Raw genomic sequence first — 25,795 nt, forward strand, 5'->3', positions numbered from 1 at the left:
TATATTTAAGTACAATAAATTAAGTGAAGTGTCTAGATTCTTCAAATTTAATAGAGCAATAGCTTACCTATCATCCTCACATTGATAGAATCAATTAGACAGCAGAATAAGCATACTTCAGCGTATTTGAAAATATCTAGAGAAATATTGGTATATGTTGAAAACTAGAAGAAGAAGGAACAATCAAGGCAAATAAATGTCACACAAGATGTGAAAGAATGTGACAGATCAATAAGAAATTTGAAGAGTCTCTATGCAATTTGTCTCGCATTGAATAATACAAATAATTGAAGCAAATAGTTATGACTTGCACATTTCAAATAGTTGCAATTTAATTAGTTTAAAGGATAGATTCTATGAGAATATCTAATTACTATGTATGTATAGAATTTGGATAAGGAAGAAAGAGAACGAGTATTTTAATTGAACTAGCTTTAATTTATAGTAATAGGAATCAACACATTATTATATATAATTATTAATTTATAATAGAATTTCTTTGTGTATATACACCAAACGCTTTCACAATCACTATTATAACATAATTAAACCATAATTATTGAAATAACTGGTCCACACAGAAATGCTTCATAAATTAGTCCTTTTTTATTCATTGGTCTATATATATTTCTTTGCTGTAATTTAAACTCATCAGAAACAGCATTTAACCTGTAACAGAAATAAAAAAACCACAAAGTATATTTTCTTAATAATTTATAATTACTTTAACATTTCCTATTAACTAATACTCATCTGATATTTTTTCTTTATATATTTATTAAAATCCTTTCTTTCTTTCTTCTTATTTGTTTTTTAAAAATATTTATGTTTCTGTATTTCTTCAAAATACAGGTTAATTTAGCTTTTGACAGCTCTTTTGCGTCAAAGGGATAGCCGATCAAAAATTTGACGGTGTCCACTAGAATTCCCTAGATAACCCCTTGCCTCTCTTATCCCCACTGCCCCTCGCCTGACGCAAGATTATTGAGCAATAGTGTACATACTTGTAACATCTAACATCCGTCATCCGTGAGATCTTTGCTTGTACTCCTAACGGAGGCACAGCGAACTTTTAGGTGCCCAGTCGCCCCAGTCTACCTACCCAAGTACCCACTGCCCAGTGCCCATGCCCATTGACTAGGGAGTGAGGAAAGGGAGAGTGCGCCGGAGAGCGAGACGGCCACCGTGCCCCGCGACCCAACCCAACCCGAGATTCAAGCCAGAATCCAGTCCCGGACCGCTCAGTACGACATATCTCCGATTTCCAATAATATTTATTGATCAGTCTTTTACGGGTAATAACGAATTAGAAAAAAATAACTTTTTCGAACGGTTTGAAAATCCCAGATAAATTTAAAAATCCCCTCGGACGTTCCCGTAAGATTAATAAAACAGGTCAGTGTCCGGGGAAAAGAGAACAGATGGCAACCCTATCAAAGAGATATTTAAAACAAAAAAGGGCTGCACAGAGAGAGTTACAAAAATTAGGAGCGCTTAGGCAAGAGGCCAAATCAAAGGCTATCAGTTATGTTTTAAAGGTAACAGTGTTCTGTTAAAATTAATCCTTCTCTAGTGCAAAAGAATAATTGTGTAGATATTCATATATAATGTGTTTTAGTGGAAGCATTCTAAGAGTGAATGGAAATTTGAAAAAATCAGACAAATTTGGTTGATAGATCATTTACTAGATGAAACTGCAATACCTGAAGAACATTTTCCTATTGTCCTGGAATATTTTGAAGGATGCAAAGGTATCGCGCGTGAACTGCTTTTAAAGAAAGGAATGGAAGTAATGAAAAAGGTAGAAGATAACGAAGCTAACAAAGATGAAATTATGGATACAGTTGCTTATAAAAGAGCTAGAAGACTGCTGCAAGCTATACCTAACGAATTACCATTATGACTCATAGATTTGTTAAAATTAATATTTTTTATTATTTACGGGCAATAATTCAATTATTTTGTAAATTGAGATAATTCATTATAAATTAGTAAGACAACTGTATATATAATTGCAAATGTAATTAAAGATCGTTTCTCATAATACATCTATTTTATACTTATTTCATGCATTTGTAAATAATATAAGTGTCAAAGAAAGGAAATTCCTTACATATAGGGAATGGGTTGTATTATAAATAAAGCTAAAAGCACTTTTTACATCAATTTCTCAATAATCTACATATTTGTAATAAATTTCATTAATTAGAATATTTATTAACAAACTGCCTAATCTTATCAGTATCCTGTAGCCCCACCATCCTGTCTAGAACTTTTCCATCTTTCATTGCAATTAAGACTGGTACAGAACCAACCTAAATTGGCAAAAATTAAATTAATGTTGAAACAATTGCTGTATGCCTATAATGATAGACAAGCCATACAACAATCACTTACCTCGTAATCAAGAGCTAGTTCACTGTTTTCGTCAATATCAACTTTAGCCAAAGCTATCTTTCCTTGTTTCTCAGCTACAACTGACTCTATTCTTGGCGTTAACATACGACAAGGATTACACCATCTGTAAAAAAAAGACAATATTCATTTTGAACGTTTCCAAAAAATCAATTAAGAATAGATTATAGAACAATTACTTACGTGGCAAAAAAGTCAACGATTACAGGTACTTTAGAATTCTTTACTCGTTCGTCAAAATCTTTGTTATCCTGAACTTTAAACATTGCTGGAACCGACTGTTCTTGTGCCGGAGCATTAGCAAACGTCCTGTTACCCATCGTTTGACGAAAACCTCTGGCAACTATCCTCAACATTTTTACTCTCTATTTAGAAATTGGCAGTTTATTGTCAAGGATGCAAGGACAAATGTTTAACAATTTTACACGCTGCGTAATAACAAGTTGTTTTCTAACCTCAAATTGAGAGCTTCAAGTGGCTTGAAGTAGTGAAGTTAGCTTTAAGTCGTCAGCAGTCGTCAGCTGATCGTTTTACTCTCGTTGATCGAGTTCAAACTGTTCAAAGAGTCGATGCGATAGAAGAAAGAAAAAAAACTAAAAACATACATATCACATATTCACATATATGTAATATGTATTGCATTGTGGACTTTAGCCTTTTTAACCTGGATAACCCTGTATTCAGTCAAGCATTTTTTACTTCATCTGCTTATTTTTCTTTTTCGAAACAGCTGATAGGGTAACACGTTTTGAACAGTATTGAAATATACATATATTAGTCCTTCTCGACTCAAGATAAATATATAATGGTTGAAGTTCGAGCTATTACGTAATATTGGGCATACTAATAAAAACAATGGAATATTTTTAGAAGGATGTGGAATACATTTTGTAGTAGTACTTTTAAGAAATTATTATCCTAAAGAAGAGTAGTCTAAGTAATAGCGTAGTGTTTTTTGCATAAAATTATAAAATATATTATTTTAATCCATTGTAGTTATGCGGGAAAAGAGGGATAGGAGGAGGATCTAAAGACCTTGAAGGAGCAAGTTATGCTGTAGGTATGATCTCGTATTATGGAAAATTGAATTTTTACTGTGCGTTGCGTTTGTTTGACCATGGCCAAGTTTTAGCGCGAGCTTTGACACTTTTATACTACCACCTGATACAGAATACTGATGTATTAAATCAATTCGGCATATGAAAAAAGAGAAATGAATAATAAATGAGTATATATTGCGTTATCATTTGTAGGCAGGTGAAGTATAAGCGAATGATTGCGCTGAAAATAGTAAAGATCCGAGAATATCTTGGTTAAATATAACCATATGACCATATTGGCAATACGTTTCCAGGAATTCCTAAGACACGGTCGGACAGTATGGACATGAGCCTACAGCTCCAATTGAAGGTGTAATATATAGTATACTCATCGATGATCATGTATGTGCAGTATATATATATATATATATATATATACTATCTGGACTTGACCCGAGAAGAAAGCAATAATTGTTTGCACACATCATTGTGCAATGGTATATTAATTTACTTTAATTGCTCTATTTAATGTTTCTAGAGATTTATACTTATGAGGGTTACATTTTCGACGAAGTAAACGATGAAAGCTGAAGGAGTCTGTTCTATTTAACGTATATGGGGTGAGTCACCTAAAGATACACCAGAGCATAAACGTAAGAATACAGCTATCTTCATAATTATAAGAGATATCAATTTTTGCATTTGACCTTTTGGAAAGTCTTCCAAGTAAAAAAATCTGTGTTTCATTTAGTTAAAGAGATAAACGAATTTTTATTTTCTGTGTATCTAGAGCATGTTAAAAGTGCCTCACCCTGCATACATATATATAGTATATATTGGTATACCCCAGAAAGGGTAGAGCAATCGTCGTGCAATCCGTAAATGGAGTTATCGCAGCAGCAGGATGCACTACATTCGACTGTGAGCAATGCATATTCATTACGATCATAGTGCATTACTGGAAGTGAAGAAGATGATGAATGAGGAATAATAAGCAGCACGTGGCAATATTGGCACCACACCTATATTATTAGAGGAGTGGTCTGTAATGTTTAAAATATAGCTTACCATCGGTAAAGATAAATTCTTCTGGGATTTGTATTTACGAGCTACTATTTGGAGCACGGCCGTTTTAAGAATAGGCCACTGGTAAAACTAAGGAAAGCGGAAGCAGCTGTGCATAAGAGCAATCACAGGCAGCTAAGAAAGTGAAAAATATTGAATGATCTGTGCGCAAGGACAACGTAGTGTCGTATCGAATGAATCAAAAGCAAGGCCGCAGTCAGTAGGTTAGCTATTCTCGTTATTCTCGTTGGTTGGAGATGAAATCCTAAGATCGATGGTTACCATAACGACCATCTCCCCTCGCAACAATTTTCTATGGATGTGCCTTAGCAAAGGAAGGGGAGGTTTACTCGCTAGACTCTCCTCTTTCGATTCTTTTCATCTGTTAATTTCATGGATATATACAATTGTCCTTGATCAATAAAACTCATTTAACAATTTTTTCTCGCAATCCTAGAATTCTTACGCATCCGAGTGCCGGAAAAAGGTGGTTTTGCTTGGGATAACTCGAAACATTCAAACTGCAGATATAAACACTCGTAGCATTGACAATTGGTAGCAAGCCACGCGCCAAAGGTCACACCAGTCATGACGTCACAATGAAAATAAAAACGAGAGACAACGAGCCCAATGCTTCTGCGATTTATCAGACTGATATACCTGTGGGTATATTTGTGGGTAAGTCTGTTGTGCACAATGTACGTTACCGGATGCGAACGATGTTTGCTCATCTTAGCATCTACTGCGTCCTAATGCGTCTTGACGATTACGCAACACCTCATAATATGCATTCCCGTCGTATCCTTCGCAGTCGAGACAACTATCGCATCTTAAGAGATTTATTTACAATGTTCAAGTTCGATCCTAACTTGTAATACTAATTGGGCAACAAGAACAAATCGAGTCTGGGATAATTTTATAATGAGAAAGACGAGAAAAAGTATGATAGCATTAGGCAAGTATGCAAGCTGAATTATGTACATAATTTTCATTATGCCTGAGCGTGTCAAGGAAATTTTCTATTAGAGAGTCACGTATAGCAGAGACGGTACAGACCACGAGAAAAAGGAGATGGAAACCCATATTAAATACAGCGATGGAGGAGGGCAACGTACTAAGCTTACATAGATGGGTATGAAGACAATAAAGGAATCTTACTAGTGGCTACTGGCTAGTTGGCTACAGTGACTAGCAGTTAGCAACCCTCCCCACGTCCGTACTCCGTAGCCATTGCGGCAGGCAGCCCATCGTAGTCAGAGACAGAGTCAGTTCAGTCAGTCAGTAGTACTACGCCGTGGCAACAACACGAAGCAACGAGATGAGGCGCCTCCTGCTGCTCCTCCTGCTGCCGCTCCTATTAGGCGCACTTTTGCAACTGGTCGCTAGCCACGAGCCGTTTCGAGTGATTTTTGAATGGAAAACTGTTAACGTTTCTTGGCCGTCAGAGGAGCTGAGGGTACACAGTATCAATCACAAGTGGTACATACCTGCCAATCATCCAGTCGCTGGCATAAAATTATGGAAGGGCAAAATGTATCTAACCTTCCCGAGATGGAAAGAGGGTGTACCGTTTACACTGGGAGTCACATCAGCGACCCCGATCAAAAACATCACAGACCCGAAGGTGGAAGCCTACCCTAATTGGGATATGCAAAAAGTCGGGGACTGCAGAGCCTTCCAATTTGTGCAGAGCATGGAGATTGATCCAAAGGGACGAATGTGGGTATTGGACACGGGTCGCACGGAAACCTTGACGCTGGCAGCTAAGAGCAGATGTCCCCCCAGGCTCGTGATCCTCGACTTGGAAGACGAAGGCAAGGTCCTCAGAAGCTACAACTTTCCGAGTACCGTAACGCCACCTGAATCATCTTATCTAAACGATATCGTTCTCGATCACGAGGATGGTGGACTAGCGTACATCAGTGACAATGGAAAAGACGATCCTGGAATCATCGTGTACTCCCTGCGGAACAACACATCATGGAAAGTACGTCATGAGTCCATGAAAGCCAAGCCTGAAGCCGTCAGTTTTATGGTGAAGTCGACTCGTATCGTTTCACCGATAAACGTCGATGGTATTGCACTCTCCCCCGCTAGTGCTAAGAACAGGACTCTTTATTACAGTCCACTGTCCTCGTTCAATCTGTTCTCTTTACCGGTATCGGTACTGAAGGACAGTGAATTGTCGAAGAACGTTGATAGTTACGTGAGGGATCTTGGTAGGAAGATTTCTCAAACCGATGGAATGGCAATGTCTGCCAAAGGAGTGCTATATTTTGGCCTTCTGGCTGATGACGCCGTAGCCATGTGGGATTCGCTGTCTTCACCTTCCTTCAACAATGGTCAACGAACCATCTCCAGGGATCATTTCCTCATGCAATGGCCGGACACCTTTGCTTTTGACGAGGACGGGAACATTTGGTGCATCAGCAATTCTCTGCAGAACTTTTTGACCAACCAAGTGAACCCTAATGTTACGAATTACCGAGCGATCAGGAGCAAGGCCATGTCAAAGAGCTATCAATATTTGGAAGACGGTAGCTCGCCAATCTTACCAGATATCGAAGCTGGTGCTGATGCCAGGATGAGCAGCTTTGCTTTGGCCTCTAGCCTCGCCCTATTGCTCCTTTTCATCGCTAAATAAACTAAGCAACGCTCGTTCGTTCTTTACATCTGTTAACTCGACAATTCGCAAGTCCAAACCGTGCCCTAAATAACATATAATTCGCTGAGTGGTTATTTCGATAGCATGGAACTAGCCGCATGCTCCCAGAAAGATGAAAAATAGCCGCGAGCGTGTGTTGCGCAACGAACCTGTAACTCATATGGCCTTATTTCTATCATTATGGCGTTTCGCTGTTCTGCGAGGACACGCGCCAATTAGCATAAACTGCATAACGAAAATGTAAATTGGCCTTGTCGTCAGTCGGTTGATGCGGAAAAGAGGAAAAAAAAGCGGGATAACAATCTCGTAAATAGCAGCTTCCCACTATTGTTTCGCTTTCAGTGGGATTCGGCCTAGTTTTCGAGTGCGGATCGCCTATCCCTGAACCGTGAGTCAACGACAAAATCACTCTACAGTGCCTTACGCTCGCTTGCTGCTGGCGACGTTACGTCCACCGAATGAGCAAAATCATTTTTTGCTTCATTTCTAAAGCCATAATCAGATGATGCTCTTTCGCGTACCGGGTTACTTGCTGGAATTGCAATGTTGGTTGCAGGTTGATTATAACTATGCGTCTATCCAACTGGGAGTCAGGAGTCACCGTTCTAAATTCGGCATGCAATCAAGCGCGTGAAAGAGCACCGTCTGATTTCGATTTAGTCTATCTCTAAACATACGTACAAAATTGTCATTTCATTGGCCATAAGGTACATATGCGAGACTCGTACTACTTAATTGAATCGTGCCTCGTGTGAGAGCTTCTCTCAACCCTTAAACCAAAATATATATTTCTTCGATTACAGATCTCTCTTTCTCTTCAGTAGCGCACAGTACGTTTAAACTTTCTATTAGCTTTTACCGTTCTATTATAGGAACAAGATAATCTCAGCGATTAGACACTCGTGGAGAATCTAGTCGAGTGAAGCGCGGAGGGACATTTGTCTAGTGTTCCGTCTACCGTTCGATGTTTATCCGTGTACATGCTTCTTCTCAGGCTAAAAAGGTTTCGCTTCGTTTAATTCCATTCAGTTGTCCAGCTGGAACGCAATAGTCAAAATCGCACGGTAATTAAACGTGACGCACTCCTTTTTAATCTTAACTCCACAAATGGAACGAAAGATCTTACAAGAATTAATTATTAAGTAATGTACATCGTATTTTTCACAGTAACTTTTCTACAAATATAAGAATCATGGCAAAAATTAATATATATTTTCTATAGTGCACAGTGATGTCTGCACCAGTAACTATTCATTTACGTCATAATGCTACGCGTTGTGTGTATAGATTATTTCGTATAAATAAAGTATATAATAATATTATATCCTAGTGTACTGAAAGTCAACCTTATTATTTCAGGATAGGAAAGAAGAAGATATTTGTAAAACTTTTATTCATGTATAACGTATACCACCATGTTGCAGTATGCGTTACTCAATCTTAACAAGTTTGCCGATTGAATTTTCATAAAATTGTCTTAAGCACACTTAACTGCTCTTAAAGTACGTAGAACAATTCTACTTTGTATCATGGTGACTTAATAGAGAGGGCAATCTACTAATTGGCCCGTTACAATACAGATGCCGAACTTTTTGAAGATTGCTTCAATAATTTTAATGACGCGATTTATAATGACTCTTTAATTATTTTATTATTGTTTGGCTAATGTTTCTGCCTTTGCTACGACTTCTTCAATGGGTCCAACCATGTAGAATGCGACCTCTGGAAGATGATCATATTCTCCAGCTAAGATTTTTTGGAAACCTTTAATCGTTTCTTGCAAAGGTACTAATTTACCAGCGTGACCAGTGAAAACTTCGGCGACCTAGGGTAACACGTTATCAATAGTATTGCACAGGGGATAATGTGATTTTATAATTTAATTTTAACGATGCAGATACACTTACCTGGAATGGTTGAGACAAGAACCTTTGGATCTTACGGGCACGTGCGACAGTAAGTTTGTCCTCTTCAGACAATTCATCCATACCCAAAATGGCAATGATATCTTGGAGTGACTTATAGTCTTGAAGGATTTTCTGGACACCACGGGCAATGTTGTAATGCTCGGTACCAATAATGTTCGGGTCCATGATACGAGAGGTCGAGTCAAGAGGGTCGACAGCGGGATAGATACCTGAGAAATACACATTAATGTTATACGAAATCTGGTAAAATTACTTCGATGCATTAAAATATAAATAGATTGATCCAGGTGAGTATTAGAGAGTCAAGTAATTACCTAATTCGGCAATGGCACGGGACAAGACGGTAGTAGCGTCCAAGTGAGCAAAAGTGGTAGCTGGGGCTGGATCGGTCAAATCATCAGCAGGCACGTAAATAGCCTGTACAGATGTAATGGATCCTTTCTTTGTTGTCGTAATTCTTTCTTGCATAGCACCCATGTCAGTGGCTAAGGTTGGTTGGTAACCTACGGCGGATGGGATACGACCCAGCAAGGCTGATACCTAAAAATATGAATTATTTTATACTTCTGCTTCTTTAGCGAGACTACATTTGTAGAATTGAACAATTGTTAAGAATATTGAAACTGAGAAAAAAACGCGTACCTCAGAACCAGCTTGGGTGAACCTGAAAATATTGTCAATAAAGAGCAATACGTCCTGGCCTTCCTGATCACGGAAATACTCAGCGACGGTCAAACCAGTCAAGGCGACACGGGCACGGGCGCCTGGAGGTTCGTTCATTTGCCCGTATACGAGTGCTACCTTTGAGGTCTTATCCTTCAAGGAGATGACACCACCCTCAATCATCTCGTGATACAAATCGTTACCCTCACGGGTTCGTTCACCAACGCCAGCAAACACAGAGTAACCACCATGAGCCTTAGCTACGTTGTTGATAAGCTCCATAATCAACACGGTTTTACCGACGCCGGCACCACCGAATAGACCTAGCAATGTCAAAAATTCGCTTTAATATTTTATTCGATCCTTCGACAAGACTCAATAATTTACCAATCTTTCCTCCCTTGGCATAGGGAGCTAGAAGATCCACAACCTTGATTCCAGTAACCAAAATCTCTTGTTCTACTGACATTTCCACAAATTCAGGAGCGTCCGCGTGAATGGCAGCAAGCTTGTCCGTATTAATAGGTCCACGCTCATCGATAGGCTCCCCGATCACGTTGATAATTCTGCCCAGGGTCTCAGCACCAACTGGAATACGAATGGGATATCCAGAGTCCAAAACTGATTGACCACGGATTAACCCTTCGGTACCTGTAACAAACAGATTATTAGAGAATGATACCAAAACAATATATAAAATAAGATCTTACCATCCATGGCAATAGTACGGACAATGTTTTCTCCCAAATGTTGGGCAACTTCAAGGACTAGCCTTGGAGAGCGATTTTGTACTTCAAGGGCATTTAGAATGGGTGGAAGGTCATCTTCAAACTGTACGTCAACGACAGCACCAATAACTGCTACCACCTTACCCTGGGCAACTTTCGTAGAAGCTGCAGCTTTTGCTGCATAATCTCTTCCTAGATAAAAAGCAGAGTATTATTGTCATTAAAAAATTTGTTACCAAAAGTTACTAATGAACATTAAAAATATTGAGAATTAAAAGCAATATTATCATACATTTCAATATTATGCTTTATTAAAGCAATGAATTGTTGTTAGATAACAACTATGACCCAAAAGGTTACATAATGCAAAATATTTTTATTCCCAGCAGAAGGTTAAGGGATTCCTTTCAGTTGGAACGTTTTTCAAATCTCGTACGAGATTCGCCATGGAATATTTAGCGAATGACATTAATCGAGGGAACTGGAAAAATTTGGTCGAAGGGAATGATAGGGATTAGAGAAAAAATTGACTTGAATAATTTCTCTTATTTGGACCACATGGTCTCATTATAGATTTAATATCGACTATGATAGAGTTTGATGAATCTGATGTATTTGTATGCCGATAACGAACGATCGTTGATCAATAGCGGTAATAATGGGATGGAACGGCTGCCGCCATGTTTAAGATAACGTGCCCGAATAGAAGAAACACGGATTATATAATGAATACATGACTAAGTTATCAATGAGAGAAAATGGATATACCAGACGAAAGGACTAATTCGACTAAGGATAAGCAACGTAGACAAGTTGTAATTGTTAATCTTTGAAGATATAAAGGGGTTGTCGTGAAAGGGGCATATTACATTGACGGGTACAGTACCGCTACGGTGCACGAGAGAATATTTCTCTCTTATGATAGGCTGAACTGTATCGAGAAATTTGATTTGAGAATTGGTTTACTCACTGTTCGCGGATAAAGCTCCGGATACTTTTGCAATTTCATTTTGAAGAAGGGTGGGTTTTACAGCCCTAAGGGCTCCAACGGCTGCCTTCGACACGGCACTCAACATCATGGCCGATGAAGTGAGAACGTCGTGCTCGTGATTGAGCCGAATGAGTTGAGTTGAGATAGAGGAAAGACAACCGAACCGGAACGGACCCCGAGAAGTGGAACCATGCCGCCATGCCGGTAGGGCTGAATCGCGGAATGGAACGAACACTGCAGTTACGCAAATATGATCTTAAAAATTCGATTCCAATTGGACTACATTGGACAATTGTTCTCTTTTGTCCAATTATTGCTTAAAACTGTGCTAACGCACGTAGCAATATATATATTTGTCCAACTGTGTCTTAAATTACAGCCTATAATTGTAGGAAAAAGATTTTAGATAAAATAATTTTGTGAGATAACTCCCATTTATCCTTGAAAATGGAACATTTTCTTCCACACATGTATGGCTTATAAAAAATGTATCTCCAAACTTGCAGGAGAGAGGATGACGATGAGATCGAGCGAGCGAAATAAAGAAGAGTGGGGGTTGAACAAGGAACTGGGAGGCAGTGGGAGGAACTGGGAGGAACTAATGCACAGAGGAACCAGGAAAATCATAAGAAACAGGACGGTTGTGCACGAGCACTAAGATCCCTGGAAAGTGGAAACCTTTATTTCAGTTTAGTCAGCTGTTGTTGGTGATCAATGATCCTTGGTGATTAAGTAATCATCAAAAGTGGTACACATTTTTCATTATTGATTAAACAAATAATAAAAGTTATAAAATGTTCAGACCACGTGAAGTACGTAATTTTGATATTCTGAAAGATCCTTTTGTCTCAAGAGTAACACCCCTAATTATTCATTTAGATAACACTTATATGATACCATTGGAGGTAATTATAATAATACAATTTATACCAATTTCAGTCCCGATGTACGACAATTACAGAGAATGCTTATTCAATTGTTATGATAAAATTTTGATATCTATTTTGCATCATATTAAGTCCAAATTTAAATTTTAACATTAAGAAAGCAATAGTAAAGAAAAAATAAAATTATATATTTTGGGTTAGAAAGCTTGACAACAGTTTTTTATTTTAAATATATGTAATAAGTCTGTAGACTAATTAAGAGATCCAACATTGTTCTTATGAAATAATTGATCAAAAATCAAATCTTAATATCTGTCTGTTATTCTTTCATTTACTCTGCCACTATTATTTCTTCCCACTTTTATAAAAAGATTTATCAGTCCAGTTTATTTTTTCTGATTTGTAGAAGGAGACATTGAAATGCAATCTTAGTTGCTACGATAGTATATTTGCAGTTGATCGAGAACATAGAAAAAAGTGTGTGGATGATTGCAATATTACAACCCTAAAAGCACAGACACACATTCAAAATGAAATTTCAAATTTACAGGTATATTTTTCTTCTCATAAATTTAAGTAATTTCTTACAGAATATAAGATAAAGTAAAAATATATATTGCAGAAAGGTTTGGTAACATGTGTATCCAAATGCGAAGAAATGTATGATGAACATTTAAAAAATGTGGACAAAAAAACTGATAGAAAAGATCATGAAGCTTGCTTTAAAAATTGTATTGCTGAATTTGAAAAAACTTTGGAAGAAAGAAAGAAGGAAATGGAAAGAGTATTGAAACATAGATCTTTTCCATCTGTTTAGAGATTATTTAATAAATTGGATCAGGTAGAAAACAAATAAATCTAATAATGAACATAGCATTGCAAGTAATATCATTTCTTTATTGTTACAATAGACTTTGTGTTTATTGCACACTTTTCCATGATATAAAACCTTTCCATCACTCCCAATCTCTCTCTCTCTCTCTCTCTCTCTCTTTCTCTTTCTCTCTTATTACAAATAATCGGTCAAAAAATATCGCATAAATTCTCATCTAAACGGTAAAAAGTCAGCAAATAAGTCAGTTAAATAAGAATAATTTAATTATAAATATAACACAACATATTTCGTTAATTCTTTTTATCTAGCTTATGTGTTCTTGTATATCCGGACATCCGGATGCAGCATGATCCATATTATGAAGAAATCGATAAAAATCGACGTTCAAGCTCACAGTTTAAAGGTGGGGGGTGCTTAACAAATTCATTTTAATCATTTTGTCTCTTCGTAGCGATCTCGAGAGAGAGAAGTACTAAAGATCGCAGCAAAGCTTTCTTTGTTATTGCATAACGCGGCTAGGAGTGAGAGGTCACTCTTTCGTCGGTACGTGATATGCAAACTTTCGTTGACCCTTTTTCGCATGTCGTCTGTTTTCTTTTTCAATCACCCCCTTTTGTCCATTAGGCTCGTGGAAGCATCTGCTATAAAATATTAGCTGAAAATTAAAAAGCCATAAACTGCCTTCTTTTTCCTCTCCTCTCGTCAAGCTACCAATTCGACTGCAATCTTGCATCGAGTGTTACAATATTTTTTCTCCAAATTTTTTCTTTCGCTTTAGCGTTTTTTCGCGTAAATTTTAACCGATCGGTTTAGCAATTCCGCGAATACTTCATCAATGAATACACACACCTGCGCATTTATCGTCGAGCGACGAGTTTATTGGAGAATATCCTATATGTCGGTAAAACCTTTTTTATCACCTTCAATGGAAATATATTATACGAAAAAAAGAGCTTGGATTTGATTGACGTTTAGTGTCTATGGTTCAAATATTGAGAGGAATACAAGAAATATTTTTTCAACGATTATCTGGTTTCTTTGGACTAGATTTTTAAAAATTGAATTGAAATTACGCATTTCTGATGCTGGCATACTATTATTAGGTAGAAAATGAATGTGAGGTACGAAGGGAACATAATTCACGGGAGTACGCGAACAAAATTGGCCAGTTATGGAATTAGCTCTGCGAGGACATAATACGATTACTAGAAAGACGAAGATAGACGAGTCTGCTCTGTTCTCCATACAAACAATTTTCCTTCGTATAACACAAATGTATCAGTTTTTGCTGTTCTTCGTACTAGACAAAAAACTCACCAAATTTGTAGAACCAGTAATAAAAAAGAACATACGGCACAAAAGTAACTACGGTATAAAACGATGCTTTCTTTTTTATCTTTCTTGAATCAAAGAATAACGAGCTCGACTTTAACAACAATTAATCGACCGTGCTTCTCTCTTTTTTTCCTTTTCCTCTTGTTTCACGCAGAAACGTCGAAAATACTGGTCAAGTCTGCCAGGACACCCATTTGAAAAGTTTCTAAATAAAACTATCCTAAACTATCACCAATTGTAAATTAATATTTTGCATCTTCATTGCTCAATCAACATTTTGTATACACGCCTGCTTATATATATAGAACGTACAAAGAATTATTCTCGCTTGCAGGCTTTTTCGTTTTTCTACACTAAATGACCGCGGAGCAAAGCAGTTTCGCGGCTGCACGTGGCCAATTTCTCCAGTGCAATCTTAAATGAAAATCATACAGACTACAATTTTCAGAGGATAATTAGAGCCAAACAACTAAAATGAAAGACTCGACGATCGCATCATTTTAATCCTGGCTAATTAAGCTAACGCCACCATTACTAAATTTTAATTGTTCTAATACATAGACATACACATCGTATTCTCGTACATATATACGTCGAATTAAATGAACGTTCAGTTGAAGGACAATTAAAATTAAGTATCGATCGGTGGTTAACTGGTGGAATTGGCCCAGGCTCTCGAAAATATATTCTTAAACAAGTATTCTAATTTCGCCAACAGAACGAATGCAGCAAAAATGACAAATGTGACAACCACTAATTATTCCAGTTATTAGCGGCAATTGTAATTATCAGATTTGCGGAGCGCGCATCTTTATTCAGTCTAAATTTCGCGCACGTGCGCGTGCGTGTGTCTCTAAGCAACACGAATCAGGGAAGAATTCTTTCGAGCTTCGTGACAGCACGAAAATTTCCTGCATCGCTCGCTTTGTCACCATTGCAACTTGCCTAATATGGCTTTTTTTTAGGCTTGACCAAAATGATGAGAGTTTTATCTTTTATACGTTCTGCGTGGCACTCATATACATATATATTTGTACTTTAAATACTTGTCTTAGTCCTTTTGTCAAATTTGCCCAAGTTTTTCCCATAAAGAAACTCAAGTTTCAAAATTTTTGTAAGTTTCCTTCTTTTTCACAGTCAAATGCACAACGCAATTTTTCAGTTCCGCATACCGATATGTCTAACATTTACTTTACTAAATAAAGAGTAATTTTATTATTCGATATTTCGCCTTGTTTATGTATTCAAATATTGGAGCGTAAACAATGATTGAAATACTATATGGTTAAAAACATGGTGGGCATTTAGATTTGTAGTTTAACATGGTACTATATGGAGATCATTTCGACAAGCGGATCTGTAACATTATGTTAAAATAAAATCCAGCATTTTGGACAAGCCTTCGTTAAAAATTAAATTATAGCTTTAATTAGCCGACCTAACTAGTCTGCGTTTAGGTAAAACAAAAATATGACAACAACTAGTGGGGAAAGATAATAATCGATTATAAAAAAAGAAATGAGTGCGTATTTTTTTGTTTGTTGTTTCCTTGTTGTTTCTAGTTTTTCTCTTGACAAGGTAGTAAGTATCGTTCAAACTTTTAATTACACGAGAACTACTGATTCCTTCAGTTTTGGCATTCGAGCCCTGTAAAATTTCACAAAAACTATCACATAATTAGAGAGCTATCGTTTATCCAGTAACAATAGATTCATGGAAAAAATAACCATGATGAAAATATCATAAAAATCCACTAATAAGTGTAAATAATTGAGAAAAAAGTCACAACTATAAAAAGCAATAAAGTAGATTGGGGCACCGATTTTTACGTCACGCAACCCTTAAAACGGCTTCTTAAATCAGTTATACATATTCGTCTGGAATTAATCAATTGATTTGCTTAATGCGAGTCTTTTATCTGTGTTAGCAGTTTTATCATTTTGTCAATTGTACCAAGGTTCGTCGCGTGATCAGTAGGCCTCGTGAATCATCCACGCAAGCCTGTCGCGTTTTCTAATAATTCTAGTGAACTACCGAGCTCAATGATTGGAGCATTGAAAACAAAACCTACAAGAAAAAAAAATGATTCCAAAGAATCGTCTAGGGAATAACAGAGAAATGGTGTGGAGCAAAATCTTAATTTCGCTCTGCGGCCTGCCACTCGCTAAAGATCAAGTGCCACTTACTAATTAAAAAAGCAATCGGCATAAAACACACTTTGAATATCGATCCTTGCAGGTGAATGAGCATAGCTGCAATCTCCTACTTACTCTTACTCATCTCACTGACAATCCCAGTACCAATTGATAATGAAACGATTGAAATGAATTATTGTTGAAAGATAATTGAGAAAATAACATTCTTGCGATATTTGTCGAAAGATGAATCTACAAGGTTAGCTCGTTATCACTTGATAATTGGTATCGAATTTACAGCGAGATAATTTAAATTCAATGAGCAAATGGAAAGTATCGAAGGATCATTATGGAATATTCAAAGCTGCATCAAGAATGAGAATCGTTTTCTTATGGCAACTGCCTCATTACGAGTGAGTCTATGAAAGAGTTACAATTTTCTTAATACGCAAACCAATCAGCGAGGACATAAAATTTAGATGCAGCCGTCTCGCTGCTCTCATTGATAAGTGACAAGAGGAAGACCCAGTCGATGGGTTTGCGCATATTAAACTAAAGCTGCCTCCATTGTAAAAATATCAGCCTAACCAAATACGCTCGCGTTTTTTAAAATTCATTCGAGGAGCGAGCTGTGTGCCTCTGAGGGAATGGTGAGAGTTTATTTTCTCTCATTCAATTTTTTTCTTGTCTTTTCTTTCCTTTTGTTTTTTGATTGGTTAAAAAGCTCTTGTTCTAGATGCTCGTTTAAGGAATGAACGATTAATTCGAGGGAATGACGACGAGGTACCGCTTCAATACAATCGCAAAAGCTTCTTTGGATGGCTGATATCAGGGCTCCTCCAACACAAGTCAGAAATGTCAAAATATCAGATTAACCTACACGGATCATTCGACAACAATGCCTCGATAAACTGAGTGCTTTCGCAAAACGGTACGCATGGCTTTACCAGAAGGTATAACCGCCTTCCGTTCCACCTCCTAAGAACGATCCTTTCTTTTGCGACAGGGCTACGCTATGCCCTGCCATTGCAGCTAGCTGTGCAGCGTTTGCTGCTACTCCTGGTGGTGGTGGTGGCAAGACTGGCTGTGAAATTCCATCGAATCTGGTACCATCGAAACCGTTCTACAATAACAAAACAATATATCAATTGACGCTCAAATAATGTACAATAATTACAAAAAGTGCTCCAGATTTCATAGGAATTGCAAGATTCTACTGGCCTGATGAAGAGACTCTTCGTCTCTTATATTAAACCACAAAGAATTTTGAAGTTTGCAGGAGCATACACAAACTTACAGATACCATAATAGTAGGTCTAACTGGTGCAGGCTGCATCGCTGCTGCAGGATAGTACGCTGCAGCTGCAGCTAATGGTGGATAATATTGCAGTGGTCCATATGCAGTTGGATAACCAGTCAGGTATCCTCCAGGATATCCTTGACCATACATTGGCTGATACATCTGTAAAAAATGTTTAGATTACTTTTCAGTGTTTAAACCTTACAATTTTCTTTTCTAAAATTAATATCTTCATTACCATGGGATGCGTGAGAGTTTGATCATACGTTGGTGGTGGAGGACCCTGTGCTGCATAGAGCTGGGGCTGATTAGGGAAAACCCCGTACGGTGCAGCGCCTGCAACTGTATTTATATATTAATATTTAGATTCTCTATTGATATACCTTATACTGGTGTTTCTAAATCGTCTGAGAGGAAAAGAAGAAGAAGAGGTTCCTTACGCGTACCACCGTAGGTAGCTGGCTGTGCTGGTGCAGGGACAAAGCCTGTAGGTGGATGAGGAGCCACGGGGTATGCTGTAACACAAGGAATGCAGAATGAAATAACGTATGGTAATTCATCATGAAAATCGACTAAGCCCAACGGTACGTGATACCACTGCCATAACAGCACGTCGATAAGCAGACGAGTACACAGCACGCTTGGGAATAATTTCAAATGCAATAACAATTATTTTGGCTGATATCTGTGACTCTACACGAGTTGAAAGAAGACCGTCCCTGCTGAAGTCTCGTACTCGTCTTGCCCTCAACTTAAGAAGTGGTACTCCCACACCCAAGTATATCTTACACATGACATACACCGTTTTTATCAAGGTACTATTCAAAGCTCAAACAATGTTAGTCACTAAATAATGGTGGAAAGAAATAACCGAAAGAACGGTCTCCTACCCTCCTGTCATTCACAAAATAACATTTCTCACTTATATCTCTTATGTTACATAATAATAGTATTGCAATATTTTCTCTGGTCCGATAATTTTCCTACAACTTCTAGGTGTCTTTAGTCGAATAATTTGCACTAATTCAACATTGTCAATGACAGGCAAGGAGGTAAAATGGAAACATGCGTTCCTTCAAAGATCCATGTTAATTTTGCACGATTCCTCGATGGAAACGCATTTGTAAAGCGAGTCATACTTGAGAATAGCATTTTTAAATAATTTTACAAATCTCTCGTGTAAATCAGGGGACGAGCAACCTTTAATTTTAACGAAAGACCTTTATCACTAGAATTTTGATATTTTTGTAGTATTTCGTAGTTACTGTGCTCTTTTTAGAGAACTTAAATTTAGTGTAGTAGAATTATTCAAAAATTGGTTCATTGGTCGTTTTTCTTTCATTTTTGACTCAACGAAGATTCACTTTTGGTCGATTCTTAGGAATGTAGAAGCGAGTTACTATTCTCAAATGAAAACTCGTTGAGATTCACCTACCTTTACTTCTAAAACTAAGATAATATAATACGAAACCGATCTCAAAGCAAATAGCGTTACGCAATCAAGGTGAAAGCCGATTACATTCGTCTGATGACCAAATCTGAGTGAATAAATTTGAAAAAAAAAAAAAAAAAAAACTGGCACTTGAAGAGTAGATGGGTCCAGCCAAAAGGTATATACGTCTGTCTTTAGTTTCTACTCTCTTTTCTTTCTCTATTTTTCTTAATATGCCATGGCGATCAAAAATGAATAGTTATTTTATTGTAATAAAAAAAGCAGTTATAGAATTGACAAAATTCTGTAAAATCAATCAGTGAAAATAAATGTAATTAATTGTTATTATTATGTAAAAAACCATAATAAAATTTCAATTTAAAAATTTTCAACTGCGACTTTCCACTCTTCAGTTGTTCGAAACTAAGTAATTTTCAGATGCATTTTCATAAATGGAAAAATTGTAATAAAACCAGAGTAAACAAAATTCAAGGTAACAATAATTGTAACGAGGTAAAAATGTCGCCAAATTCTCAGGCTTGGTCATATTAAACAAAAGAAAAAAGGAGAGAGAAAAATAACAAACGAACAAACAAACAAATAAAAAAGTACAAACAGAGCTAAAATAAAGCTAGGGATAACAAAAAGGAAGAATGATTGATTGTTCGAAAGAATGATCTTTGGATAATCCGAGTAATTAAAAGATTCGATTAGGAAAGAGTTTCTTTGAAAAAACTAAATGGCAAAAATATAATATATATATAAATTTCAAGTCTTTACCAAAGTTTAAACCGATAAATTCGAGTTCGGCGGGCGGTGAATGTGTAATTTATACAATGAGTACAGTGGTACGTTAAGTATATATATATATAATATGTATAGTATAATGTGGATATATATATAGTATATATATATCAAGTTCCACACATTCAAAAAGTTGTGACAAGATTTAGCAAACCACAAATTTCTGCAAATATCCATAAATAAAGGTAAAACATGATTAAAAGTTCTTTATAATTGCGTATATATATTATTAATCTGGATGCCCCTTTAATGTCTGCATAAAAGTTTCATAAGTTCAAATTAATATATCGTGACTCAGATTGACGCGTGTCTTTTGCTAGTTTTTCCGACAACAATAACAATAATAATATTAACATAGATAGTACAATAATAGGAGCATCCAGTTGTGTTTTAGTACTCTATAGATTACGGCCTGTGCCATTGCGATTAGCATACGCAAACTCGTTCGTTATTTTCGTTTCTTTGGGGCGCAACAGGTTCTCCCCTGCTTGCGTATGATAGTAGCTCAAGCTCAGCAGCAGTGGATGGACATGTTGTATTCTAACATAGACGTCAGCCCACACCAAATTGTCCACGAGGGTCAAATTGAACGTCGTCCTGACGTTTGGCAGAAAACTCCAATTTTCAATCGTTATTTCTGCTATTCGTCCAAGTTCTTTCGGGGACGTCAGGACGACTTCCAACAATTCCAAATTTCTTTGTGTGTCAGAGTGCCACGGTGCAAACAATCATTAAATCCAATAATAGTATACATATATACATATCTGCATACGTATATACGTATAGAGTGTGCTTATACACACCCCGACAATCGCGCCACAAAATTGCGCGCGCGACTGTGTGTGCGTGCATTTAATTATAATAAAATTCTTTCTTTCAAATGCTCTTACAGTTGTTTATTGGCTCGTTGAAAGTTTTTCTTTATTCTTTCGCAGTTTCATGTAGCATTTTTGCTATTTAACGTACACTGGGTATATACTAGATCATCGATACATTGACAATACAATTTTATTGGTTCTTATAATTTAACATGCTTAACAAACGTTTTGCAAAAATGCTACTATGGAACAGTTGCGCCTCGACACGATCGAATGACCTACGAATGAATAATCACATCATTCTGTTTCAGCGTCTTTTACATTTGCCCGGTCACTCGATTCTAGACGGAAGCGCAAATACTTTTACGGTTTAAACTAGTATCGTAAAACACTATCTGACTTAAGCTCACTATTAACAGAGTTATACGTGACAATATCTGTCCACGTGCCCATGCAAATTATTATAAAATTTTAAAAAATTGCCTAAGGATTTATCAATGCAGCAGTAGCATTAATTAATTAATGTGTATGATAATGTACACAGACCTCTGCATTATTTTAAATATTTAGGAAATTTTCATTGAGAATAGTCTATAAAATCTAGCTAAATAATAAAATAAAAAATGTTCCGGGCCAACTCTTGAAGCTTGTTCAAAAAGGTCCATGTTTTATTAACCTTTACGCTACCGGGGATTTCATTTCTTCACCTCAAAACAGTTTTGATAAATTTGATGCCTTGTTTTGGCAATGACCTCCTCAATAAAGTTCAAATCATAAAACCGTCTTTTAAAAGACATTCCGCTTATCTCAAAAGGTTTATTATTATTACCTCAAGGAAGACCCAATAAAAGTGAACAATATTTGTAGAAAATTTAATTTCACAAGCTCTTTAGGCACTGACTACAGGATTTTTGCGCACAATCCGTGACACACTGTGTAGGACACGCAAACATACTTTAGTCAGTCTCCGATGCTACCCTCAGCTTCGTACAACATACTCCCAGCACGAATACTTTTATTTCTCGTAGCACTGACTCTGATTGCAATAATACATTCCGAGCATGCAAAACCAAAATACAAAAGGGAACAAGTAGAAGAGAAAAAGAACTGAAGCTACTGCGTACCTGCGTGCTAAACAACCAATGTAGACAAACGTAATTCTCTGTAATACTGAAATATTCCACAAAAACTGACCATTCGATTAGACCGAAAGAGCTTGTCTCTAATCTGAGCATTATTACGTTTGCCACATTTCGTTAAATCCATCGAGCAAATCTTTTTTAATACTAGAAAATAAGCAATTCGAGTTACCTTAATCTTAAGAACAAAATAAAGTAGAAAAGTAGAGAATATGAATTTCCAAACTACATACATGCAAGCCTGGACCACAGGTTTCATTATTTTAAGAAGTTTAAAAACCGTATTCAAGTAAATGTGCTATTATAGGTCATCGATGAATCTTCCAAACGATTCTTATGAAACTTGTGGCCAAACTCAGAAGCAGCATGCGCTATTGTTAAAAGTGAGCTACCAACTTTCTATATTGAATGCTACCAGCAATATTATCAGAAGTACGCTGAGCTTTTATAGATACAACATCCGTGTTCACCCAGCTGACCTACTATGTCTTGGCGCTTGCGATCTTCAAATATCAACAATTCCTCCCGCGTGCACTTTCCAGACATAGTAGTTCATTATTAGAAAGTAAAAAGAAGAAAATAATTCTTCCCCCCTCCCCCTCTCTCTCTCTTTGAAACAAAGAACAGAGAAAAGAAGAAAAATAGAAAAAAAAACAAACAGAAAAAAAGGAGTAATAAATTAAGCAATCAGCCAATACCACGATTTCAGTACGAAATATTATAATATACACCCATATCAATATATTACGTTCATATTGATCTGGATGTATTGGCAGCCGGACGTCACTAATTCAAAAAGTATTGCCGGCTCTCACGTGAACATTCGAGCGAATTCCTTTACGTCGTCTCAACTATTTATTCATCGTATTCTCCTATGAGTATTTCTAATTGATTATGAGACCATACTTGTTGCGAGCTAGCCTGTAAAAATGAGGAAAATCATATTAATAAGATTGGGAGAATAGGGGGCACTAAAGATTGAGGCGGACAGCCATTTTGTACGCGAAACGGACACTATAAAATGGCCGAGCTTTTCACACTCTCGTATATTCGTATTTTCCTCATATTACAGATTAAAGCTATCAATCACAATCAGTTACTTTTTGAATCAGGGATCGCGCGGTGCGAGTCTATACATATATATATATATATATATACACACACATATACATATATATATGTATATAAATTCAATTAATTATACACGTATATGTATGGACCTACAGGCACTTGTGCAGTTGGCGGCACGTGTGCGTGTAAATCACTTACATACATGTATATACATATATTTATTTATGTTGGTATATAAACACGTAGTGAGTTTAAGGTAATATATAGAGTAAGGTGAGGTTAGATACGTGGCTTAGGCTGCGCGAACGCCGGTCTTCCAAGCTCCACCTACTGACTGGGATCAAATCGTCTTTGTAATGGTCCGCTGCAAACATATTGACAGCCACAACTGTAGGCGCTATCCTTCGCTTCAAAAGCTATACCATCATGATAATATGGTCGCACACGTTTGCGGTACAATATCCTTTTATTAAAGATATGTGTACCATCGGTCTACTTACGAGCTAACCTTTTATACGTCCTTAACACTACAATCCGTCTCTCACGCCTGCTGCTTGGGTATATAAAGCAAGATCGTTGTAATTATATGTCGCATTAAGGTCCGTAACATTATTATATCTTTTATCAAATCGGGATTAACTACTTTTCTCAATTTTAATGTTTACGTGATCTTGGAGCCAATTCACAGTATTCTTACTGCTTAATTCACCCAATGCTTATATATTGCTACAAACGTCTTTTTAGAGAGAAAATGTCAGAGTTGCACCGATCATCCATGGTCTATACATAGATTTCTTAAAGTTATTTAAACCAGCTATTCCATAAGATTTGGTTTTTTCCTAGTTATTGGTAGAGAGATAGAACAAATAAAGATGCTCTACGAGTCCTCAAGATTTTGTACAATCCTAATATTAACAATATTCTATTGCCTTATTGAAACTTATTAAAATCATACTATTTCAATTCTATTTATGTTATCTAAGACCGATCCTGTATTTTCTCTCTTAGGCTCCTTTAGTTAAGTAGTATAATGTTATCAAAAAATAACAAAATATCTTGTCTATTATTGTGGATTTTCCTTCTGTATATAATTACAATGGCCTCTGGATAATTGTTTCCAAGAATACAATATCTGTTATTCATTAATTTTTGGGATACTGTAAATGTTGTAAATATCAAAGAATATAAAAAGGATGTTAGGAAGTACTTAGATGAGTTTTAGTGTAAAAATGCTAATAAAATGCTGAAAAAACTAGTCCTTAGTCGATGGGGATGGGTCAACAGGACAATCTTGAAACTTGGTACTTGATAAATTGGATTGGAGTTGGAGCGTAAATACGGCACAATTGTGGGTTTTGGGTTGTGGTTTGGGAGAGGGGGAGGGAGGGAACAAAAGGAGTAAAGAATTAAAAGTGACTAAAATTACGAGTTATCACCCAAAGGTAGATGGAGGAGACGAATGAAAAGTGGAATGATGAAGTATTTAGAAAAGAAAAGTATGAAGTGGAAAAACAATTCGGGTAGGAAGAAAGGAGTCCGGAGGCCATTTTGTATTTCCCACACGCAGAGCGAGGTATTGATTAATCTGTCAGTGAACAGAGATAAAATTTGTTCTGATTATTACGCGTGTTTGTCCCACGTTTCTGAGTTTAACGATACGAATATGATTGGAATGCAATTCACAGGTGTCGGACAGCATCGCTGACATCGTAAACTCTCTCGATCGCGCACGAGTTACAAGTAGTACTCGCGGCTCAAAAACACGAAAAACTTGAGCACGTAATAACACATAACGCTATAATCGTATTTGCGCGATTATTACGCATAGTTACCTTTTTTGTCGGTCATTATTGCTTTAAGTTTCACACTCTAGAAAAAAATACGTTACTTCTAATGAGATTTCACCCGATTTCAGTTTCAATATATCGAGAAGACACACAGGGAACGGCTGTGACACTTGACAGACACTAGCGCCTAGCGCCCTTTTATTGAGCGTGCCTGTGGCCCAGAATCCCTGAAATTCCATTGGTTCAAAAATTGACGCGCAGTACCCAATCAACGACAACCAATCCCGTGTGTATGTACAATGGCGCGTTGCAGTTTGCTTTTAGTCGCCACTTTAATTTATTCATGTACTTCGATTTCTTTATTCTTTCTCGCCTTACTTAATTCTTTGTTCATTAAGATAATTATTAAGAATTTATATAGTATAATAAATGCTGGATTGCACATGGATTGCACCTTGAAAGCACACACACATGACTTCACAGTCATGTGTGCTGTTAGGGCAATCTCCCTTAGAATCTATAGTATATGTGACACATCTTGTAGGTTTTAACAAGGAGCACTGGTGTAGTATGGTATATGTACGATAAAAATGCTGCAATAAGTGTCACGCAAACTATGGAATTGTGTTCACCGTGGGTACGTTCACGGAGAATGCTTATCAACGCTACTGCGCACATATAATAGGCAATTTTCTCTGCGCAGTAGCACAAATAGCACTAAATAGCGTCTCCGTGAACACACCCTCAGTCTCATCTC

General features: G+C 36.9%; 6 protein-coding genes across 8 annotated transcripts; 3 read left to right on the forward strand and 3 right to left on the reverse strand.

Annotated features, from left to right (window-relative positions):
* The first annotated feature begins 1,010 nt into the window (after positions 1–1,010).
* Positions 1,011–2,166, forward strand: LOC136781396 (uncharacterized protein C7orf50 homolog). Its single transcript, XM_066740283.1, has 2 exons — positions 1,011–1,538; positions 1,619–2,166. Exons 1-2 carry the CDS (start codon positions 1,422–1,424, stop codon positions 1,901–1,903), a joined length of 402 nt encoding a protein of 133 aa, XP_066596380.1. The 5' UTR covers positions 1,011–1,421; the 3' UTR covers positions 1,904–2,166.
* On the reverse strand, positions 2,152–2,950 carry LOC136781395 (thioredoxin, mitochondrial). Its single transcript, XM_066740282.1, has 3 exons — positions 2,599–2,950; positions 2,398–2,521; positions 2,152–2,315 (listed from the first exon to the last, which is right to left on the reverse strand). Exons 1-3 carry the CDS (start codon positions 2,769–2,771, stop codon positions 2,202–2,204), a joined length of 411 nt encoding a protein of 136 aa, XP_066596379.1. The 5' UTR covers positions 2,772–2,950; the 3' UTR covers positions 2,152–2,201.
* A 1,251-nt stretch (positions 2,951–4,201) lies between these two features.
* Positions 4,202–8,507, forward strand: LOC136781393 (dopaminechrome tautomerase-like). The gene is made up of 3 exons (XM_066740280.1): positions 4,202–4,744; positions 4,978–5,198; positions 5,332–8,507. The coding sequence occupies exon 3, from the start codon at positions 5,839–5,841 to the stop codon at positions 7,162–7,164; it is 1,326 nt and encodes a 441-aa protein (XP_066596377.1). The 5' UTR covers positions 4,202–4,744; positions 4,978–5,198; positions 5,332–5,838; the 3' UTR covers positions 7,165–8,507.
* Positions 8,508–8,561: 54 nt separating this feature from the next.
* Positions 8,562–11,640, reverse strand: ATPsynbeta (ATP synthase, beta subunit). The gene is made up of 7 exons (XM_066740279.1): positions 11,475–11,640; positions 10,487–10,696; positions 10,164–10,427; positions 9,756–10,099; positions 9,428–9,653; positions 9,093–9,322; positions 8,562–9,010 (listed from the first exon to the last, which is right to left on the reverse strand). Exons 1-7 carry the CDS (start codon positions 11,581–11,583, stop codon positions 8,837–8,839), a joined length of 1,557 nt encoding a protein of 518 aa, XP_066596376.1. The 5' UTR covers positions 11,584–11,640; the 3' UTR covers positions 8,562–8,836.
* A 461-nt stretch (positions 11,641–12,101) lies between these two features.
* On the forward strand, positions 12,102–13,256 carry LOC136781215 (uncharacterized). The gene is made up of 3 exons (XM_066740030.1): positions 12,102–12,400; positions 12,789–12,932; positions 13,005–13,256. The coding sequence occupies exons 1-3, from the start codon at positions 12,290–12,292 to the stop codon at positions 13,197–13,199; spliced, it is 450 nt and encodes a 149-aa protein (XP_066596127.1). The 5' UTR covers positions 12,102–12,289; the 3' UTR covers positions 13,200–13,256.
* Positions 13,257–15,988: 2,732 nt separating this feature from the next.
* Positions 15,989–25,243, reverse strand: LOC136781214 (DAZ-associated protein 2-like). 3 transcript variants are annotated; one of them, XM_066740028.1, is made up of 5 exons: positions 25,084–25,243; positions 18,434–18,502; positions 18,226–18,329; positions 17,985–18,149; positions 15,989–17,810 (listed from the first exon to the last, which is right to left on the reverse strand). In XM_066740028.1, the coding sequence occupies exons 1-5, from the start codon at positions 25,097–25,099 to the stop codon at positions 17,631–17,633; spliced, it is 534 nt and encodes a 177-aa protein (XP_066596125.1). In that variant the 5' UTR covers positions 25,100–25,243; the 3' UTR covers positions 15,989–17,630. The 3 variants fall into 3 exon arrangements, with proteins under 3 accessions (XP_066596125.1, XP_066596126.1, XP_066596124.1); XM_066740029.1 differs by having other exon boundaries at positions 17,991–18,149; positions 18,428–18,502; XM_066740027.1 differs by having other exon boundaries at positions 18,428–18,502.
* Between the last annotated feature and the right edge of the window lie 552 nt (positions 25,244–25,795).

The sequence above is a fragment of the Prorops nasuta genome, unplaced genomic scaffold, assembly GCF_024137725.1.
Source record: "Prorops nasuta isolate Cenicafe-Biocafe unplaced genomic scaffold, Cenicafe_Pnas_1.2 PNAS00022, whole genome shotgun sequence".
NCBI lineage: Eukaryota > Metazoa > Arthropoda > Insecta > Hymenoptera > Bethylidae > Prorops > Prorops nasuta.

Excerpts from the sequence above, each read along its gene's own strand:
- LOC136781396 (XM_066740283.1), top strand. The coding sequence starts at position 1,422 with ATGGCAACCCTATCAAAGAGATATTTAAAACAAAAAAGGGCTGCACAG. Across the intron at positions 1,539-1,618 it reads CTATCAGTTATGTTTTAAAG|TGGAAGCATTCTAAGAGTGA; the intron begins GTAACAGTGTTC and ends AATGTGTTTTAG.
- LOC136781215 (XM_066740030.1), top strand. The coding sequence starts at position 12,290 with ATGTTCAGACCACGTGAAGTACGTAATTTTGATATTCTGAAAGATCCT. Across the intron at positions 12,401-12,788 it reads CTTATATGATACCATTGGAG|AAGGAGACATTGAAATGCAA; the intron begins GTAATTATAATA and ends TCTGATTTGTAG. Across the intron at positions 12,933-13,004 it reads ATGAAATTTCAAATTTACAG|AAAGGTTTGGTAACATGTGT; the intron begins GTATATTTTTCT and ends TATATATTGCAG.
- ATPsynbeta (XM_066740279.1), bottom strand. The coding sequence starts at position 11,583 with ATGATGTTGAGTGCCGTGTCGAAGGCAGCCGTTGGAGCCCTTAGGGCT. Across the intron at positions 10,697-11,474 it reads CGGAGCTTTATCCGCGAACA|GAAGAGATTATGCAGCAAAA; the intron begins GTGAGTAAACCA and ends CTTTTTATCTAG. Across the intron at positions 9,011-9,092 it reads TCTTGTCTCAACCATTCCAG|GTCGCCGAAGTTTTCACTGG; the intron begins GTAAGTGTATCT and ends GTGTTACCCTAG.
- LOC136781393 (XM_066740280.1), top strand. The coding sequence starts at position 5,839 with ATGAGGCGCCTCCTGCTGCTCCTCCTGCTGCCGCTCCTATTAGGCGCA.
- LOC136781395 (XM_066740282.1), bottom strand. The coding sequence starts at position 2,771 with ATGTTGAGGATAGTTGCCAGAGGTTTTCGTCAAACGATGGGTAACAGG. Across the intron at positions 2,522-2,598 it reads ATCGTTGACTTTTTTGCCAC|ATGGTGTAATCCTTGTCGTA; the intron begins GTAAGTAATTGT and ends TTTTTTTTACAG. Across the intron at positions 2,316-2,397 it reads AACTAGCTCTTGATTACGAG|GTTGGTTCTGTACCAGTCTT; the intron begins GTAAGTGATTGT and ends TTGCCAATTTAG.
- LOC136781214 (XM_066740027.1), bottom strand. Across the intron at positions 18,150-18,225 it reads AAACTCTCACGCATCCCATG|ATGTATCAGCCAATGTATGG; the intron begins GTAATGAAGATA and ends CATTTTTTACAG. Across the intron at positions 17,811-17,984 it reads GACCTACTATTATGGTATCT|AACGGTTTCGATGGTACCAG; the intron begins GTAAGTTTGTGT and ends TTGTTATTGTAG.